At 40.3% G+C, this 20,565-nt stretch overlaps 1 protein-coding gene across 3 annotated transcripts in view; it reads left to right on the forward strand.

Moving 5' to 3' along the window:
* SH3RF1 (SH3 domain containing ring finger 1) overlaps positions 1 to 20,565 on the forward strand; it is a 179,807-nt gene that overhangs the window by 151,120 nt on the left and 8,122 nt on the right. For all 3 annotated transcript variants that reach the window (XM_042935114.1, XM_042935113.1, XM_042935115.1), the window contains exons 7-11: positions 2,785 to 2,948; positions 4,125 to 4,295; positions 6,729 to 6,988; positions 7,908 to 8,269; positions 17,797 to 18,155. In XM_042935114.1, the coding sequence (XP_042791048.1) occupies positions 2,785 to 2,948; positions 4,125 to 4,295; positions 6,729 to 6,988; positions 7,908 to 8,269; positions 17,797 to 18,155 (1,316 nt within the window). The remainder of the gene's footprint in view (positions 1 to 2,784; positions 2,949 to 4,124; positions 4,296 to 6,728; positions 6,989 to 7,907; positions 8,270 to 17,796; positions 18,156 to 20,565) is intronic.

Below are 20,565 nucleotides of genomic sequence, written 5' to 3' on the forward strand. Positions count from 1 at the left end.
TAAGCAGGTCTCCAGGTCAGCTCTGGGTGAATGGAAGGCTGTGGTTTGCTCTGTAGAAATTTCAGGTCTTGCAGGATAGCAAACTGCCTGAAGCACAGCACACAGTGGATTACCTTTTGAACTTCCACATCACCAGATTATTTCAGTTTAAGTTGTTTATAAAGCAACCCACAGAACTTCCTAGTCTGTCACAGCCTTGGACTCACCAGAGCCCTATCATTTTACCAACCCCACAGGGTGGAACAACATCTAAGAGTCTGATTTTAATCAGACTTTCTCTCTTTGGTCTTTGTGTGCATATATCCCAAGTACACATGCACACACAAATGCCTATTTCCCCAAAGATATGTAGCCCAACACTGGGGGAAAATCTGCCCAATTTTATTAAGACAGTCTGTGTTCCAACAACAGAAAAAGAGAGAGAACTACACTTTCTCTCGAGCACAGCCTTTGGGGTCTTTCAGAATATGCTCTTGTAAGCTGTACCTCAAATGACTTCTGACTTACTCTCCGTGAAAGGAATGTACATGAAACAGTAGTTTACTGTATTTTTTTAACTACAAGAGGTGACCTTATTTTACATTTTGTTAACAAAATGTGACGTGTTTTTGTCAGGTCTGTAGATGTTGTTTTGCCTTTTTCTTCTTAGGGTTAATTTAGTTCAGCCTCTGTTTGTTTGTTTGTTTATTAACATTTATTCATTTCTGAGACAGAGAGAGAGACAGAGCATGAATGGGGGAAGGTCAGAGAGAGAGGGAGACACAGAATCTGAAACAGGCTCCAGGCTCTGAGCTGTCAGCACAGAGCCCGACGTGGGGCTCGAACTCACGGACCGCGAGATCATGACCTGAGCCGAAGTCGGACGCCCAACCGACTGAGCCACCCAGGCGCCCCAGTACAGCCTCTGTTTTAATAATGTTAAGCCATAACAGACCATTTTAATTTCCTTTCCTCTTGCAAATACAATTCTACTTAGAGTGTGAAATGGAGCTTTTTGGTTCTGTGCCTTGGGTAGTATTTTAAGTAATTTCTAGGAGCAGTTTGTGTTGGGCCCCGTGTTGAGCACATGCACTGGTCTCCCCATTTCCATAGCCACACTGTTTGGAAATCGGGTTTAGGAAGATTTAAGTGGAAATCGGTTGAGTGGTAATTTTACAGTCTGCATATATTATCCTGAGTACAGTCTAGACTTGTTATCCTGCCCGACAAGCCACTGATGTGTTGTGATTACCAGTGAACTGCCCAGGTCACATGTACTGAGTGTTTTACCAGGATTATCTTTGTTTCTCTCTACTTTGTCACTGGGAGGAGACCTAGTGGAATGAATGCTTGACCTTCTACTGGTTAAAGGTTTTGAAGAATCTAAGCCCCAGTACAGGCAATTCCAGAGTTGTAACAAATCTTAAGGCTGCCTGCCATGTTTTGCATGGATGATGTGAGCAACATTTCATGCAGTTCTAACTTTTTGAACTGCCCTCTGCCTTGTCCAGGTTAGCACTCTGTAAGCAGCGCTGCGCCTCATTTATTTCTGCACTGAATGTTCTACAACACCTTCAGCTTCGGTACGGGAAAAATCCTTCCTGAAAGTCACTTCAGCAAAAAATTAAATTACAATGTGTGAAACAGTTGCAACATATGTCAGGAATTCTGAAATTTTTTCTGCGTAGTTTATTGTGTTTCCAGAACTGTGTACATTAATCAGCTAATCCGCAGATGAAGGAAGCAAATGTTGATGAGATGTGAATTTTTATTTAAAAAAATAGAAACAAAGTGACTGTTGTGAACGATGTTTAGAAATCATTGGATTTTTTGTGTTTATACACTGATATGTAGAAGCCATTTATGCTTTCCTAGGTGCATTCTTTAGTCTCCTTATTTCTCTTTTAATTCAGTTTTTACATCTAGTGGTTCAAAGATTTGGGGAGGGCGAGGTGGGGGTTCAGGCAAGTTTTTGTGTGCCTGTTTTCCCAGGAGTTTCAGTATACAGACCCTAAAGAATCATCTGGGGTTTATAGATCAGAAAGTAACAATTGCTCCATTGATTTTCAAAAGGCATGGAATCCTGTAGGCAGAACCCCATTAGTCTGTGCCCATAAAGGAACCAGCAGCTTTTCACTGGTTTACTTGTTAAAGATTACCAGGCTTGATAGTACTAAATTTCAAAAGCTGGCAAAGTTAAGAAAAGAATAAGCGAAAGTAGCAACAATTTCCCAGTGATTGTGGCTTGCTATTGTTTGGGCTGTTTGGAAACCAGGCATCAAAGGAAATTTTCTTCTGAGGGAATGGTTTGAGATATAGTGCAGCTCAATTGTTTTGTGTTGTGTTTAAGTTTCAAGTTACAGAAACAATCACAGATTACGTCTTAGCAAGCAGTGTGACATTATAGCTGCCCTCTTCAAAGGTGTTTGGATTCTTATCCAAGTCTATACTTAAAAATGCCATTAATCTTAAAATTACATGCAGTTGTTCCTTTTTTTTTTTTTTTCTTTCCCTCTTTCCAAGTGTCATTACGTACCTGTTTGCTGAAAAAGTTGCTGTGGCTCTAAGATCTTAAAGCAGAACAAGAGATGAGTTTTTTTGTTGTTTTTTTTTAAAGGAGGCTTTCATACAAAGTAGCCTGCTGGTTCTGCTCCCTGTGGATTCCATTAAAGTCTTTTCCTATGGATTCCTGATTCCTTTTCCCTCCCACCTTCCATGAAAGATGTAAATAAATAATTCATTATTATTCTCTTTCTTTTTCTCCCTCTCTTCTCTTTCTTCTCTCTCTCTGTCTTCTCATACCAGACTATGAATCCTCCTCTTCCCCCACCCCCTCTACTGGCCTCCACACCTCCAGGCGCTGCTGCTGCTGCTGCTGCTGCTGCTGCTGCTGCTGCAATGGGACCGAGACCCACAGTGGGACCCACTGACCAGATTGCACATTTACGGCCTCAGACTCGCCCCAGTGTGTAAGTGAGGGTGTCATTTATTACTGCTTTAAAGTTTATTTCAAACTAAGCCCAAACAGCAGAGGTAGAGAAACACCTTTCTGATATGAGCTGGTGACAGGCTTATGGCTCACCAAAGTGGTTTGTGTTCTGCAAACTTACACCCAGTCATGCATATAATTAGGAAACTGCTGAAACCAAATGGGCCCAATACATGAGCTCAGTAGGCAGCCATCCTGCTGAGTGGAGGCCTTTTGCAGTCTAGGGAAACATAGTGTTTGCTTCTTCATAATATTATATGCACATAGTGCCATCTTTTTGTACAATTCCTGTTTGAGCTTTTGGTCTCCATTTTCATTCCTTACGTTAGGATACTAAGGAACAGGAAGGCATTTTCCACACAAATCAGATCTAGTGCAAATATGCATTGGAAAAGCTATAAGGCCCAACCATAAGTATCCAGAAAAATCTAATTGTCTTGTTAACATTTACCAATGGCAGAATACAGCTAGATTTTTTGGCTCCTACATTATGTGATTTTATACATGGAACAGTTTAGAACCCTGGCAAAAACTATTGGTTATCGTTACCTGCCTGGTTTCCATATGTTGGTGGCACAGTCACCTTGCACTGTGGGGTGGTTTTACACTCTCTATGACCTGGACTTTTTTTTCCCTTTTGACTTTTTCAAATTCAGTATTTTTCCTGGCTGAGCATACAAAAGCAGGTGCAACCCAAGCCTCTAGGTTCAGCTTGTGTGTGGAAAGCAGCATGTCGTGCCTCCCAGCAGGATTTCGTGCCATATGTCCTCATGTGGGGCTACTTCCCACGTCTTACCAGTGCTGTTTGAAGAGCTCAAGTTTCCCAGTGGGTCCCTAAACCCCAGCAGCAGGTTAGGCACTTTGGGAAGTGGCATTAATTCTTTCACACCCTGAGAATACCATTTGGTGGTATAGTCACCTTCACACTGGGGGGACCAGGTGGGCAGTTCTTAATCAGGAAGGCCTCTATCTTTCAAATGTAGGCAGCAAAACCTCTTTCAATGGACAGTTACCAATGCTACTTACAGGCTAAGTATTATATTTTCTGTTTATATCTGTACAAAATATTCAAGACTTTGTACCAAGGAAGAGTTTTTGAGCATGCCAGGGTTTGTCTGTTACTCAGCCTGAAATCAAATATTCTTTTCTATTCTAGGTATGTTGCTATATATCCATACACTCCCCGGAAAGAGGATGAGCTGGAGCTGAGAAAAGGGGAGATGTTTTTAGTATTTGAACGTTGCCAAGATGGCTGGTTCAAAGGGACATCGATGCATACCAGCAAGATAGGGGTTTTCCCTGGCAATTATGTGGCACCAGTCACAAGGTATGGTTCTGAGTAAATGGCTTACTAAGTTCTAGACAGAGAAGCTTTGTTTTTTTCCATGGTTTTCAGCCTATCCAAGTTTCCTTCTCACACTATAATTATTGCCTGTTACCTAGCCAACATTTTAAAAACTCCTATCCATATTTGCTGAAGTCTCTTCTACTCAAATTCTTAGCTTACTTTTTACATGGGTATATGTGAAACTGTAGGTTTCTACCAATAAATGTACTGGGGTTTAAGTTATTTGTTTTAAGTTGTATGTGAGAAGATCCAACCATTTTCGGTATTTTTCTGTTCAAAAGTAAAAAATATCATGTTTAGTATAAACAAAAGCTATATTATTAACACTTACATGTTTACATAAGGCTTACTATATGCCAGGCAGGCAGATTTCTAAATGGATGACTCATATTAATTCTGAGACCTTAAATAACTCATCGATATAGTCACTATTATTATCCCCACTTAATAGATGAGAAAATGGAGGCTTGGAGAGGTTAAATAACTTGTCTATGATCACACAGTGAAGAAGTGCTTAAGCCTATGCGTCTGGCTCTGTATTTATTCCAATAGCGTGGGGTTTACCTCGGAAGTCCAACAATAATTTCTATAATATAGTCAGAAATAAAATTCCTGAAATACAACATTGATCCTTCATCCTTCTCAATTAAGGGTGATTTTGCTCCTGAAGAGAATTTGGCAATGTCTGAACACAGTTCTGATTGTTGCTGTGGAGGACGTGGGAGGAGGTTGCTACTGGCATGTAGTGCATAGAAGCCAAGGATGCTGCTAACTGTCCTGTATTACACAGCACAGCCTCCTGCTGAAAGGAATTATCTGACCCAGAATGTCCCTGAGGTTGAAAAGCCCTGTTACAGGATACTAGGAAGTAAGAGCTTTAATTATACAAAATTTTCTTTCTTTTTTCAAAATTTTCTTTATTTAAAGGTAGTCTACCTTCTGGTCACTAAGGAAAGTAGCCTTAGAAACTGAATGGAAGGACCTATAATGGCATTGAGGGAGCCCCAGTTTTAGCCACTGGGCTTTTAATAAATGCTCTAGGTTTAACTGTGTTAAATCATTCCTCAAACACCCTGATTTTAAATAAATGGCTTAATGAACTGACATGTTTGTCAGCTGTTGGCCTTGATTTATAGGTTGGCCAGCAGCCTAATCAAATGAAAATCACTATTGTTGCAGATGGTGACAGAATGTTAGCTTTAATTTGACTTGCAGATTTTTAATCAATATAAACCTTCTTTTCTGTATATGTTAAAATCTACATTCAGGATCCAGAAAATGGCAGATAGACCTTCCCTGGCGAGGAAAAAAACAAACAATAAACCACCACCACCACAACAACTAAAGGAAATAAAACAAACCAAACCACAAAAAAAGACTAAATTAATGAAGGAAAGCAGTTTCATAACATTCAAAAACAAATTATTAACAGTCTCTGAAGAGATGCAATAAATTCTCTGTTATTTATCGTAGTAAATAAGGATGTTTGAGTTAATGAAGTTTTCTACTTAGTACAAAGTTACTATGTGTAGAATTGTTATTTAAACGAATTTAGAATATTTAAAAAATACATTATACAAAACTACATTGAACTAATTTAATTTAACTCAACCTGTAAATGTTTGTTTAGAGCTGGCTGTATCCTGATAACTGGAGGAATGTGGAAGAACCATTTCACACTGGGCCTACTTTCAAGGAACTTTTACTGAATCAGGAGTATTTAATACAGAATTTACATATTAAAAATGACATATTTTGTAATCAAGGGCTGTAGAAGGAAGAAATTCACATGAAACAATAGAATCATACATAAGGTCTTAAGCCTAAGCCTTAGGCAAGGCTTCTTAAAAGGACAGGATTTGTGGACCTTGAAACATACATGAGATTAAGACAGGTCAAGAGTAGCCAGAGAGAACATTCTAAGAGTGTGTGCATGTGTGTATGTGCACACACATGCACGTACACAGGCACTTCTGTGATGTAGAACTAGGAACAAGCAGGGAGAAGGGCAAAAACCATGAGCAAAGCTATGCAAATGTAACAAAACTGCTAATGTTACTAGCAGCAATAACAAACAAATCAGCTTCTTTGAGAGCTAAAGCAGAAGAATCCAGGACCTTACAGGCAAGAGGTGTTGGGCCTTGATCTGGAAAGCCGAACCCAGTAACTGAATATTCTTGAGCAGCGTGCAATGTATAATTTTCTATGACTAAGAATGTATTTCAAGACCTTTCTCTCCCTCAGGGCCATCTTTACTTTGAATTTGTGATTCTTACATTTTCTAAAAATTATTCCATTCATTCTTTAAAATGTTCTGTTTTAACGCCCTGAGTCATTTTTCTTGCATTTAATTGTTCTCTCTCCCATTTTGCTGATGGATTGGGCTTTTTGTCTGTGTTTCTGTCTTGGCAGGGCCGTGACAAATGCTTCCCAAGCTAAAGTCCCTATGTCTACTGCTGGTCAGACCAGTCGAGGGGTGACTATGGTCAGTCCTTCCACTGCAGGAGGGCCTGCCCAGAAGCTCCAGGGAAATGGTATGGCTGGGAGTCCCAGTGTTGTCCCCACAGCCGTTGTGTCAGCCGCTCATATCCAGACAAGTCCTCAGGCCAAGGTCTTGTTGCACATGACTGGGCAGATGACAGTTAACCAGGCCCGTAATGCTGTGAGGACAGGTAAGGAGGAGACCAGACTGAAAAGTATCAGGAAGAGGGTTGCTTGCCTAGTACCAGATCCCTTATAACAGATGTTGAGAAGAGCAGATGTAATATTAAAGTCATGAATAACATTAGGAATTAGAAGCAGGCACAGTCTAGTCAGTGGCACACTTCACATCTGCTTATTTTGGCTAAGCCTGTCCCCCACATGAATTCAAGCCTGATCTACAGATTGAAAATCTGAAAGAAATTAGGCTGATCCTGAGAATGTCAATAAGACTTGGAAATATGGCTTCTGCATTCAAGACCATATGAACTCAAATCTCCCTGATGCCAGCCGCGTGACCACTGCATCATACTCCATGAACTAGTGTGCTGATGATTTCTGATGAACCTAATTCCAAGTTTGTTTTAAACCCAATGGGATCTTAAATACTTTTCTTCTTCTTATAGCACTGAAAACCTACCAAGAGTCTTGGGTAACGGTGATAGGGTAAACTTGTAAATTCTGTCAGAAAAACCAAAAGATGGAAGATGATTAATAAGAAAAGGAAGAATAATTTTATTTACTTGTTTGTTTGTTTGTTTGTTTTAAGAAAATGGAGAATAATTTTCAAAAGGCTTGGAGGCCAACCTAATCTGACACTGTAGAGTACCATCAAAGACCGGCTGTGTCCATAAATCTGTGGAAAGACTTTTTAACTGAACAGCCTGGGGTTATCGCTAAGCTTCCAGGCTCTCAGTGGACTCAAGGAAAACAGTGTCTAAGGACCCAGCTAAGATTAAGTGCTTTTAAACCACTGTGCATCCATTACTTCTTATAAAAGTGCAATAGCAACCTTTCATTATGGTCTGATGCAGTGAAATGACTCATGGTTTGGTGAGTAGCATTTATTAGAAGGTCAAATTTTGCTGTTTTCTCTCCCATCACTACTAGTTGCAGCACATAACCAAGAACGCCCTACAGCAGCGGTGACGCCCATCCAGGTACAGAACACTGCCTGCCTGGGCCCTGCATCTGTGGGCCTGCCTCATCATCCCTTGGCCTCCCCACAACTTCCACCTCCAATGGCAGGCCCTGCCACCCACGTAGCTGCCATCAATATGGGTCGAGTCAATGCCCCCCTGGCTTGTGCTGCGACTGCTTCACTGACCTCTCCGAGCATCACCACCGCCTCTCTGGAGACTGAGCCCAGTGGTCGGACAGTGACCATTCTTCCTGGACTTCCCACCTCTCCTGACAGCGCATCATTGACTTGTGGGAACAGTTCAGCAACCAAGCCAGATAAAGATAGTAAAGTAAGACCAACGTCCTGTTCCCCTGCTTTATGTTGTGTCCCATCCTAACTAATGAAAGGACTCGTTGTTGAACAATGAGTCCTTCAAGTGCTCACCATGTGTGAGACACTGCGCCCGTTGCTAGATTCATGTTTCTCTGCGTTGAAACACCCACTAAGTTGCAAGCCTAATATTGGATGTTTAGGGAGACCACAGTGAATAAGACTAAGTCACTTTTGTGCAGCTTACATCTTATGGAGGAGTTTCCTTTCTCCTTTAGTTACTCATTCTTTCATCATTGTGCTGTCCTTAATTCTTCCTGTTCAGTCAGTTCTGCAAAAAAATATTTAATATACAAAGCAGTTGAAATTATTGATCAAAAAATGTTATTTGTGGATTTATTTTTCCTACAGCATATTAGATTATAATCAGCATGGATAGTTTTTCTCTTGACGTGAAATAAGGGTGAAAAGCTATTTTCTAAATCCATAGATGTTTAAAAAAGCTCTCATTTGGGGCTGAATTTCAAAGAAAATATAAATGGAAAGCTGTGTTTGAAAGACTAACCTATGGTTGGGTTTGGAGACAGGTGGTTGGAGGCAAAGGAAATTGATGGTGATTGAATGTGAACAGAAATGTAAGAGGGATAACAAAGTCTGGATAATTGTATTATAATCAGATGAAGTGACAACCTGAGGAAAATATTGTATTTTCTTCAGTATTTCATGCATGTTCTCCTAAAGCTCTAGCCAGGTTCTGGGAAACTCTAGGCTAATCATAAACTCTGAGCCACCTGGTTCAGTGGTATTGTATGTCGCTCTATTTAAATGGTTAGGTAAGCCTGTAAATAGGAGTTTATAAGGAAATAAACTTTACAGCCTACTAAAAAGTTAATATTTAATTGTTAGGTTAACATGAACGTTTTTGAAAAAGATTGGTATCTGTTCAGTGTTTATAATTAACTACATTAAACTTGTACTCAAGCTGACATGTTCAACTTTGTCAAGATCTTTAAAGAATTGTTTTGTACTTTAGAATTTAAGGTTTTAGGACAGTGTGTCTCAGGGCCCTTGTCACTAACAGACTCTTCAGCTTCTGCCCTCCCAGGAAAGAATTCATTAAATCTGAGCCTTGAAAGGGACCTGTGCCAGAGAGAATAAGGGCTCCCCAAAGACATCCATAACTTAATCCCTGAATTTTGAGAATGTGTTTTCTTCTGTGGCAAATGGGATTTTATACATATGATTAAATTAAAGGTTTAATTGAGATGAGGGGATTATTCTACATTATCTGGGTGAGCCCCATAAAATCACATGGATCTTACTGAAAGGGAGGCAGGGGGATCAGGTCCAGAAGAAATGTGGCATCAGAAGCAGAGATCAGTGATTCAGGGAGGGAGCCACAAGCCAAAAAATGCAAGAAGCTTCTAGAATCTGGAAAAGGCAAGGAAACAGATTCTTCACTAGGGCTTCTGTAAGGGATGCAGCCCTACTGACACCTTAATTTTAAGACTTGATTTTTACCACAAAGCTTATGGTAATTCGTTATAGCAGCAACTAATACAGGACCTAATGGGCTATTCTGCTGAGTTCCTATCCTTGACAAATGGCCACTGGTCTCTGTTTGGACTCCTTATTTGACCTTGAGTATCCTAGCTCCAAAGTGTGCCATGCCATTCTCTTTATTTTGAGGAGCTACATAGAAAGTGTTGATCTCCTTTCTATATGATGCCTTGACTTATTTAAGAATTATCTTATTTTTTTAGGGCTACATTCCTGAAGTTTTTGTCACTGTTACTTATGTCACAGATTATAAATTTTCCTTCCTAAATCTACTACCTCATTTAGTGTTCCGGATCCACCAGGGAGACTTCTCCTGGTTGATATAAAATCAATAATTCCATAATTAACATAATTCAAGTGTCATTTAGTCTATACTCCTCCATCATGTCTATAAGGATATCATGGGAGAACTTATGAGATGCCTGTCAAAATCCAGAGGTCTTTTGCATTCTCCCATCCAAACTATTCCCCAGTCTCCCCATCATTTCAGCTGTTACTCATGTTAGCAAGGGTCTCCTAGAGGAGTCTCTTCCTCAGTGTCAGAGACTTCCTCAGGAGTCTCTTCCTCAGTGTTCCTTTCATTTGATACACTGTTCTAGAATTTTCCAGTCAGTTGGCAAAGAACAGTGTTGTATTCTTTTTGAAAATTAGGATTACACATGCCCTTCTTGACCTTTTGAGTTGACCTGGTCTCAGGCTCATCAGGATCTGTCAAAGATAATTTGCATTTTCTGAAAAGAACAGTTGCATTTCAGCTGTGAATTTTCTCTGTATGCTGGGGTGATTCATCCTGGCACATAATTATTAAATCTCTAAACCCCAATATCTACACTCATTTCCCTCCTGTCAGCATTTGTTCTTTCTAGTCTGAAGATTATCCTTCTCTTTCTTCATACCTTCTGAGAACCACCATCCATCTCAAACAGCAGGTCTATATTTTTCCTCTTCTTGTTTCAAACATAACTTTAAGGGTATCCACCACCCCCCCCCCCTTTTTCTTCAAGTTTAAGCTGTTATGGGCCATGATATGTTCTTTCTTATGGTCGCTTCTCTTGATCTTTTTGTACTGAGTCCTTTAAAAATTTGAGCCCATTAGTCTGCTCTCTGGGAGATCACACTAGTGCCTTTAGATGTCTCCATATTTTCATCTGCTCAGATAATTTACAGTTGTATGGTTAGAATATCATTCTGGAGAGCCTGCCCATTGCTCTTGAAGTATCTTTCCTTTTGAGTTTCAGGTCATGCATATATTTTCTCTGAACTTTTAAAATCAGTTCTTTTAAACTTTAGAGTTCAAATCTGACTATAGCCAACTTCTCTTTGGGTGCTTACTTCGAAGTTTTCAATATTTCTGTCCACCATCCGAACCACTCCATCCCTACCTGGTCTCTACTGTTCCCCCAGTTGATCAGAATTAGATCCAATGTGAGATTAAATTGTGAACAATTCAAGAAAAATGTCTATCAGAGATTCTAAGTTTATAGAGATCCTAGTTTTTGTTGAGACTTCCAACAACTATCTAGGTATTTGACAATTCCCTTGTTATCTCCATCTTCTTTCATCATTTTGTGATCAGCATCATCCATTTACTTAAACTCTTTAGATAGTGTGTGGTATATCTGCCAAACGATAGCTTGTCGATTTCCCTGTCCTTTTCTCTATGTGTAAATCGTCTGCAGTGAGCTACCTACCACTGATGTTCCACAGAGACATACAACTTTTTGATGTGCACACAGGACTATTGCAGCCCCTCTCCTAACTGAGTTATTCCTTTTGAACAGTATTTTATTTGGAAGTCTTATCTCACAAAGTCTCAGAAGTGTGATTTTGTCCTTGACTTAAAAAAAAGGGGGGGGGGGTTTCCCCTCTGGCTCATTTTTGTCTGGTAACTGCATTCTGTGGTTTGATAAATAAGCATCTGAAACTCTATAATATATTTCCAAACATCATCTCAGTTACTTCTTGTTTGAAATCCTGGGCCTTTCTGTCATTGTTATTCTTCTTTCTATGAGATCCCCTATGTCTTCTACAGTTATCAGTTTAACAGCTTTATCTGAACATTTTTCTAACTTCATATTCAGTTTAAAGGCTTCATTATTTGAGTAGCTAGTCTCCAGGCAGATGTGTTTCCCAATCCTTATGAGATGCTCATGTGTATGTATGTATACATGCACACACACACAATGTTTTGTGTTTTCTTATTATAAAATTGTTAAAAAAAATACATATTTATTTAAAAGTGAGAGAAAGTCTAAATATCCAAATAGAAGACCTAAGTATGATCTAAGATTTCAAAGGTAGCCATTAATACTATGGTGTATATATGCTTTTTTCCCCCTCATATACCAAAATACAGTAAATATTATTTTGGTATATTAAGCTTTTATCCAGAAAATAAAATCTTTTTTTCCAGCACCAATTATTGGTTGTTCTTATATTCTCTAAGTTTTGTTAGAAAATATACCGACACATACTAAAAATTCTAAGAGTTTGAGTAAAAACATATTCAAATCAGGCAGCACCCACTCTATCAAGGAACCAGGGGCAAAAATTATGTAAAGGACACACAAAGCAGAGCAAGGAAGTTATTTGACTGGCTGTAATTTAAGTGGTTGCCTTATTTGGGGAAAGCCCAGTTGGCTGTTTGTGATTGGTTGTCCTTATAGGTTTTGATGTCCTTATAGGTTTTGAGGTATTTACAGGCTTAGGGTTTGGTTTGCTAAGGGAGCTGCTAGGGCTTTAGAATCACCTCAGTCCTAATGGCCTCTAATTAAATCTCTAATGGTTTAATTAATTTTACAATTTTAACCATCACATAGTAAAAGAGAAGAAACCATCTCTGAAGCACCACTTTATACCCCCACATGCTTCTATTTCCTTCCCCTACCTTCATAGTATAAGTTTTCTCTGACATATTCATTTATTTCCTTTACCAATTAGCAGAAGTAGGTATTGGTTCTCATGCCCTTTCCCATATTCTGGATTTGTTCCTAAGAGGTGACATTTCTACATGCGGGCCACAAAAAGGTCAACATTTAGTACCACAAACATCCCACCCCCAAAGTCCTACTGCCTCCTTTCCTTAAGGAGCCAAGCACAGGTCTTCAAACAATTCGCTGTTTGAGGACCTTTGCTCTTATTCTTGGTTTTTTTAAGCAGAGGGTCCATCCAGTTTTTATTTTAATTTTTATTAAGTTTTTTTTATTTTGCGAGCGAGAGAAGGGGAGAGGGAGAATCCTAAGCAGGATCTGCGCTGCCAGTGCAGAGCCTGAGGCAGGCTCGATCTCAGGAAGAGAGATCATGACCTGAGATGAAATCAAGAGTTGGATACTTAACCAATTGAGCCACCTAGGCATCCCCATCTAGTTTTTCAATGCCCATTTTTGGGGCATCTGGCTGGTTCAGTCAGAAGAGCATGTGACTCTTGATCTCAGGATTGTAAGTTGGAGCCCCATGTTGGGTATAGAGATTACTTAAAAATAAAATCTTGGGGCCCCTGGGTGGCTCAGTCAGTTAGGCATCCGACTTCAGCTCAGGTCATGATCTCACAGTTCGTGAGTTCGAGCCCCGCGTCGGGCTCTGTGCTGACAGCTCAGAAGCCTAGAGCCTGCTTCGGATTCTGTGTCTCCCTCGCTCTCTGCCCCTCCCCCACTCACGCTTTGTCTCCCTCCATCTCTCAAAAATGAATAAACGTTAAAAAAATTTTTTTAAAAATAAAATAAAATCTTAAAAAAATAATAAATAAATAAATACCTGTTTTCTTCTGTTCTGAACACTGTCCTAAAGTCCCTACTGATCACTTTCTTTGCTCGCATGATTTTCCTTCCTCCCAGTTCTTATTTCACTGTCCAAACCAAGTTGGTCTGTGAGCTTTGCCATTTCATTTTCTCACAGAGAAGTTATTGTCCATGTTAAGTGATCGGAGTCACATTCCTGCCCGTGCCAGCAGCTGGGATCCAGACCAGCTGTGGACAGTGCAGATGTGCACACAGTTTCAGAGTGACTCTTAGGTTGTGCAACCTGTAAGCAAACATATCTGCTCTTATCACTCCATGGAGTAGATGTGCTTCTAGAGTTGTTGCCTGTGCCGAACTCTCAGAAGAAAAGAGCAAAGGCCGGGTTATCCCACTTCCACCCCTTACTAGCAGTATGATTGTAGGCAAGCGTAGAGAATAATGGCAATGGGAATACTACTGATTCCTGTCGCATCAGGTGAGTGTGAGGAATAAATGTGGAAATCTTTATAAAAGCATTTAACAAGATTCTTGAACCCAGTGGTGTTTGATCATCAGATTTCACATGGCCTTTCCCTGTCTCCATTCACTTCTTTATTATTTTTTTAATGTTTATTTATTTTTGAGAGACAGAGAGAGAGAGAGACAGAGTGTGAGTGGGGGAGGGGCAGAGAGAGAGGGAGACACAGAATCTGAAGCAGGCTCCAGACTCCGAGCTTCCAGCACAGAGCCCGATGCGGGGCTTGAACTCACAAACTGCGAGATCATGACCTGAGCTGGAGTCGGACACTTAACCGACTGAGCCACCCCAGGCGCCCCACCATTCACTTCTTTAAAGAAGCCTTTCCTGGGTGCCTGGCTGGCTCAGTCGGTACTGCAAGTGACTTGATCTCAGGGTTTTGAGTTCAAGCCCCATGTTGGGTGTGGTACCTACTTAAAAAATAATAATAATTTGAAAATAAAAATTAAAAAAATTTAAAAGCCCTTCCAGAGCTCCCCATCTCAGCACCCCTGGTCATTCACTCTCCTCTTACCCTGCTTTATTTTTCTGCAGAGCACCTGTTGTTTTATAGCCATGTTTATGTCTCTGCTAAAGAATGTGAACCCCTTATTGTCTTATTCACTCTTGTATTCCCAGAGCCTCACACGTTGTTGGTTCATATTTGACATTCAGTTAATATTTGTTGAAAGAGTGAGTGATTATTATTAGACAATCATATGAATTAAGCTTTGGAGATGCCTTATCTAAGAATAGTGACTGATTGTTGGGAATATGACTGTAGATATTTGATGACAGTGTCCCGGAAGAGTATTTATCTTTTGCTTCTTTCTTTGTACATCTGAAGGCAAGGAGAGGAATAAAGAAGATTCAGTGGGTAGAATGTTTTCAGCTTCGTGAGTTGCTCAAATCAAATTTATTTTTGCTTGAGAAGGAGAACTCGAGGTTTCCCATTTTGTATTCATCCTCCATGATATGACTAATGGAAAGCTATTTAGTGATGTTCAGAAATTATTTTTACGTGTAGAAATTACTCTTTCTCATCATCTGGCAATTATTTTCTGAACCAAATAGTTGATCTTCTGAAGAGAAAATTATGGGTATAAAAACATTATTCCATCTAGGAATAATTTCTTGAAAAACCCACAGGAGAAGAATTATTAAGGTTCATGTTCAAAGATATGTCCCTTTTTCATGCATGTTAACACTACATTTGAAAAATTGCTGAAGTGTAGTCCTTATTAATTCATCTATAATTTTCATTTCTGCTGTTGGATTCTGAATAAAACAAAGGCACCCTTAGATGATAAGTGTCTGTGTTTGCAGAATTATCTCTCTCCAGCGGCACACTGTTCTGCTAACATAGAAAACATGAAAATATGGTATTAAAAGCACACTTGGGTGGAACTAGGGCAGCATCTTTTCCTTGTAAGTACCCCCACACCCTGTCACAACACCTAATCCTCTGCCTTCTGCTCAGTGGGTAGTCGGCATCAGCTGATGATGATAACATATCTCTTAGAAGTCATTAAAGCAAGCTGTATTTAATGTGTTTAATCATTTTAGATGAACCAAGTCATCTTTCTTCTTAATCACTTTAGAGGCTGTTCCCTGAGCGCCATTCAGTTAACTGAATTTTTCTGAGTGCCCAGAACTGAGCTTTTAAGAAACATCTGTAGCTGTGGCTTGCTGAGATTGTAATTTACCGCTGGACTTGATGTTCTCAGTGGATCTGTGGGGGTCCAGGGATTAGAGTGTGCTTTCTTCCATCATGGCAGGAATAGCTGGAAGTTGTGGCTGACTGCCCGCATAGAAGCGTAGACGTTATTTTTTCTCAGCTCATTTTTCGGCCCTCCAGACCTCAGGCTCCCTTAAAAAAGTGTAGCTGTGGCTTTGGCAGGTGTTTGTTCAGCCCACTTCACCGCACATTGTATGATTTGAGAATTACAAAATGTCCTCTCTTATTCTTTTAGCCCTGGGACTCACTAAATCATCTCCCTTCCTCCCCCATCTCAGTCTCTTTCAGTCTTGGCCTCTTGGCTCAATAGATGCATCTTTGCATTAGGCACTGGGTGGATGGGGTGCAGGCATCAAGCAGGTAGTCCGAGTTTATAGGGTCGTTTATTGGAATGTATTAGTAGCCCCTTGGAAAATGAGAAGCTAAATAAATGAAGCAAAAACCTGCAAGGTGAGTTAAGGCCAGGCCTTGAAGAAAAATGCCAAAGAACCTTCCTCAGGCTGGGATGGGGAGAAGGGGGGTGTGGATCCAGTGTCTGGCTCTGCTCATCTGCAGCCTGCGTTGAGCTGTACAGAGATGACTTCAGTGCTCCCACCATCTTTCTCTGTCCCCCGCTTCCAACCCATGGGTTGGTTCATACTGTGAACAGTATTCTCTAAATGGGGCCTGCAGTTTCCTGGGATTCTTTTTCCCTGGAATGCTTTATCGTCATCTGGCTAAATCATTACTTTTGTCTCTTCCTTTTTCCTGCCGTTCTGTCTCTAATGGATCTGTGTTTTTATGGATTCAGACCCTTTTCCCCAAGGGATTTTTATTGAGTATGAACTAACTCATATTCTCAAGAAAAATTCCTCAGGGTTCTATCTCCATGTGGGCCCCTCATAATTCTATTTCTCTATTAGTGGACCTTAGTGATTCCAGATTGCCTCTAGTTTTCTAAAGAATTATTTCCCTCTGAAGTGTTTCCATTCAGATGACTTGGTAATGTCACTGACATCTTAGTAAAACAACGTGAAATGATTGTTGTCTATGCTTGGTTGTCAGAAAGAACATTGACACAGGGTTTGGAAATGAAGAAAACCTAGCTCTAGGTCTGGTTTTCCTAGCAGTCCAAGGAACAAGAGTGTCAAAAGAGACAAGAGATTCTAGAGATGGTTTTTGTGGAGAAAGATGCTGGGGAAAAATTTTTTTCCTACTTTTGCTTGCAAAGAGACATAAAAATGTTTTTGATTATACTGCAGCTTTATTTAAAATTTTGTGGAGTTGTTTTGGCTTTCTAATCCAAGATATTCTTGCACAATAGAAATGGTTTCACTTCTGTCATTATTGGCTTATTAAATTTCGTCAAGGTGGTGACATCTGAGAACTGTTTTAGTCCTTAACCCTGATCAAGACATTACTCTCCATAAATGATAAGGATCAAGTCTATGGATGGAGAGTAAAATGCTCTATGGATGGAGAGTAATGTTTAGTTCAGCACATAAGAATTAGAGGTAGTATAGGCATAATCTCAAGAAATTAAATCCATAATCAGAAATTTCCATTTTGTCCTAAAATGTCTACTTCTGTCTTCACCAAGCCAGAGATGTGACTTGATGAGTTTTTTTGCTTTACTTTTTTATCTACTTCTTCTGCCTCAGTAGAAGATGAACAGTGGAGTGTCATACAAGCACAAACATGCAGGCAGAAAGGGAGAGGAAAGACAACCAAATGTCAGGTTAACATCATACAGGAAGGAATTGGGAGCTAGATCATAAATAACCAAATATCCATAGAAATGAATCTTAAAAGATCAAACCAGTGGCACCTGGCTGGCTCAGTCGGTAGAGCATGAGTCTCCCCATCTCGGGGTTGTGAGGTAGAGCCCCACGTTGGGTGTAGAAATTACTTAAAAATACAAATCTTAAAAAAAAAAAAAAAAAAAAATCAAACCAAAAATAGAAAACTAGCACCCTATCGATTACAATAACAACAGTACCATCCATCTCTAATTAATGTACTTTTTTTTTTCCTAGAAAGAGAAAAAGGGTTTGTTGAAGTTGCTTTCTGGCGCGTCCACTAAACGTAAGCCCCGAGCATCTCCACCAGCCTCACCCACCCTGGAAGTGGAGCTGGGTGGCGGGGAGTTGCCTCTGCAGGGAGCAGTGGGGCCTGAGCTGCCGCTAGGGGGCGCCCACGGCAGGGCCGGCTCCTGCCCTGCCGATGGGGACTGCCCGGCCCCCGCTGTGGCCGTGGCTGCTGCTGTGGCCCAGGACGCTCTTCATCGGAAGACTAGCTCCCTGGACTCCGCTGTACCCATCGCTCCACCTCCTCGTCAGCCATGTTCATCCCTGGGCCCTGTCATGAATGAGTCTAGGCCTGTGGTTTGTGAGAGGTGAGTTCACTGTCGTTCCCAGAGAAACGAAGAAATGCAAACAAGCTTTGTGCTGGAATATTTATTCCAACATGAGGATACTTTTCCACATCCTCCAAATTCGTTTTAACTGAATTTGTAGTAACAGGCAAGCACTGGCCTTCTTGTACCGTTTGCTGTGCTCCTTACATGGGTTAGGCCTCCAGCCCTCTTTTTGTTTATTTTCTCCAGACATCCCCTCCAGAATTGTAACCAGATGAAACGTGTTAATCCCTGGAACTTGGTTCGCATCTACTTCCTTCTTGCTTCTCTTCCATCGCCAGCTTTTGCTCCCTCCTTTCATCCTTTGCCTTTTTTATTAAACATTTACATAAGTACCTGCTGGTTGTAAAGCAGCTGGAGAATTCTGCCAACCAAGAGAATTCTCTTTTTATTCTTCCTGAGCTAGGAGAGTATGCCTAAGTTCTGAGAGACCTGACTCCCCCTCCTGACACTGAGTTGGTTGGGTTCCACTCGGAATGAGGGGCCCTGTGTTACTGATCCTGGCCTTGAATCATGATTACACATGGGAGTAGTTTTGTTTGATACAACCAGTGGGGTTCTAGGAATATGTTAGGAGAAACTATATATTTAGCAAGACAACTATCTGCTAGAATTATATGAATTAAAAATGAAGCACCAGTGGTTGGCCAGGAAAACATCATGAAGCACACTAAAATAGTAGACTGTTTTCACATAATCCATATATATATATATATAAACATTTGTTTTTAAAAGTGCCATCTGTTTTATTGTTTCTATAAGCTTTATTCCTTCTGTACCTGCATTTTATAAATCACATTTCTGATTTGTGGAGGTGTTGCAGTGTAGGTCTCATTTTCAGTTACTGATTTGAAGTCTTACTATAAACTGTTACACATTCCAATAACTTAAATTTACAGATCTGTATTTCAGATGGACATCTGTACCCACAAAATTTGAGGCCTTCATTCGTATAATTTGAATTATCAAAAAATAAACTGGACAAGAAGAAACTTTAAACAGCCTACGTGCACTAAGTACAAAGTACACAATTTATTATATATTTTCATAGTGAGGTGAAATAGCTTTACATAGGTCTAATCCTTATAAAACCAGTTTTGAAATGAGACAGTACTCTGAAAAGTGTTCCTCCCCCACAAATAAAATCATTCTATCTTTCCCCCTCATCTGTTGTGCTCTTAGTAAAGCTTTGAAATTTTGCCCTGCATTCACTTAATCCTTTATTCTGAGAGTCAGCCTTTTTTCCTGCAGTAATACTCCGCTTTCCAGGGATAGGGCTTCTGTCCCTGGAGTTAGTCCAGGGACTTGTTTACTTTCTTTTGGTCACAAAGGCTCCTTCTTTCGTCCCCACCCCCAGGCATCGATCTGCAGTTTTTCCTTCATACCCTGAGTCTCTCTCCTCTTTTCCCTGTCATTTGTGGTGTTTGTGTGACTGTTCTGAGCGATCGTTCATTTTGCCCAGCCTCTCCCTAGGCACTGGCTCTGGCACTGCTGCCTCCCTCCCCCATTATGCATTCCTTTTCAGTTGCCAGATGTCCTCAATCTCTGTGGCTTCTGCATTCCTGCCCTTTCCTCTTAGAGGAGCTCATTTCTAACAGCAGGCTCCTGCTGTTCAGTGCATCTGAAAGGGAGAAATCGCTAATGCAGACAGGTGATGGTGGTCCAGGGAGCCGGGGATGCACATCACATAGGGAACATGGAGAATTTAATGATGGAACAGATGGGCATGGGCACTCTGGAATTCTCTGGCAGGTTTTTCATATAACCATTTCCATTTTTACAAGTAGAAAAGGGGTCTTTGGAGAAGATTTCTGCTCAAGTTTATATTTTTATAATCCATATGTTCAACAGAATATTAAATATAATAGCCAGCCTGACCAACTTTTCACCGCCCTGTTGCCTTCATACACTGATGGTGATGGTATTTATTTAACTTGTGTTCTTAGGTCCGACTGGCTATAAAAACAGTAGGAAAAAGGTGTGGAAACAGATAGTATAGGAAAACATCCTATTATCCACTGGGAATGAAAGTTTTTGGTTAGTAGGAAACTACCAAGTATGCCGTTTAGGGATTACCTGTTTTGATATTTCAAAATTTTTAACACAATTAAAAGTACTTAGTACTAAAAATGGAGGGAAGATTAACTTTAACATCTCTATGATTCAGAAAGTATTTCAGGATCTTAGATTCCTTGATTCACAACCTAAATAGCAACAACTCCTGCTCTGGCAAAGTGCAGAAGCCTGGGGTTCTTCTGGTAGAATTTTTCCTGATAGAATTTCATAGAAGTAGTTCTCATTGCATTGTATTGGTGCCGTATGAGAGCAGAGTATAATGAGAACAAGCATAAAATTTCCCCTCAAACCATGGCTCTGTCCCATAAATCTA

The sequence above is a fragment of the Panthera leo genome, chromosome B1, assembly GCF_018350215.1.
Source record: "Panthera leo isolate Ple1 chromosome B1, P.leo_Ple1_pat1.1, whole genome shotgun sequence".
NCBI classification, from domain to species: domain Eukaryota; kingdom Metazoa; phylum Chordata; class Mammalia; order Carnivora; family Felidae; genus Panthera; species Panthera leo.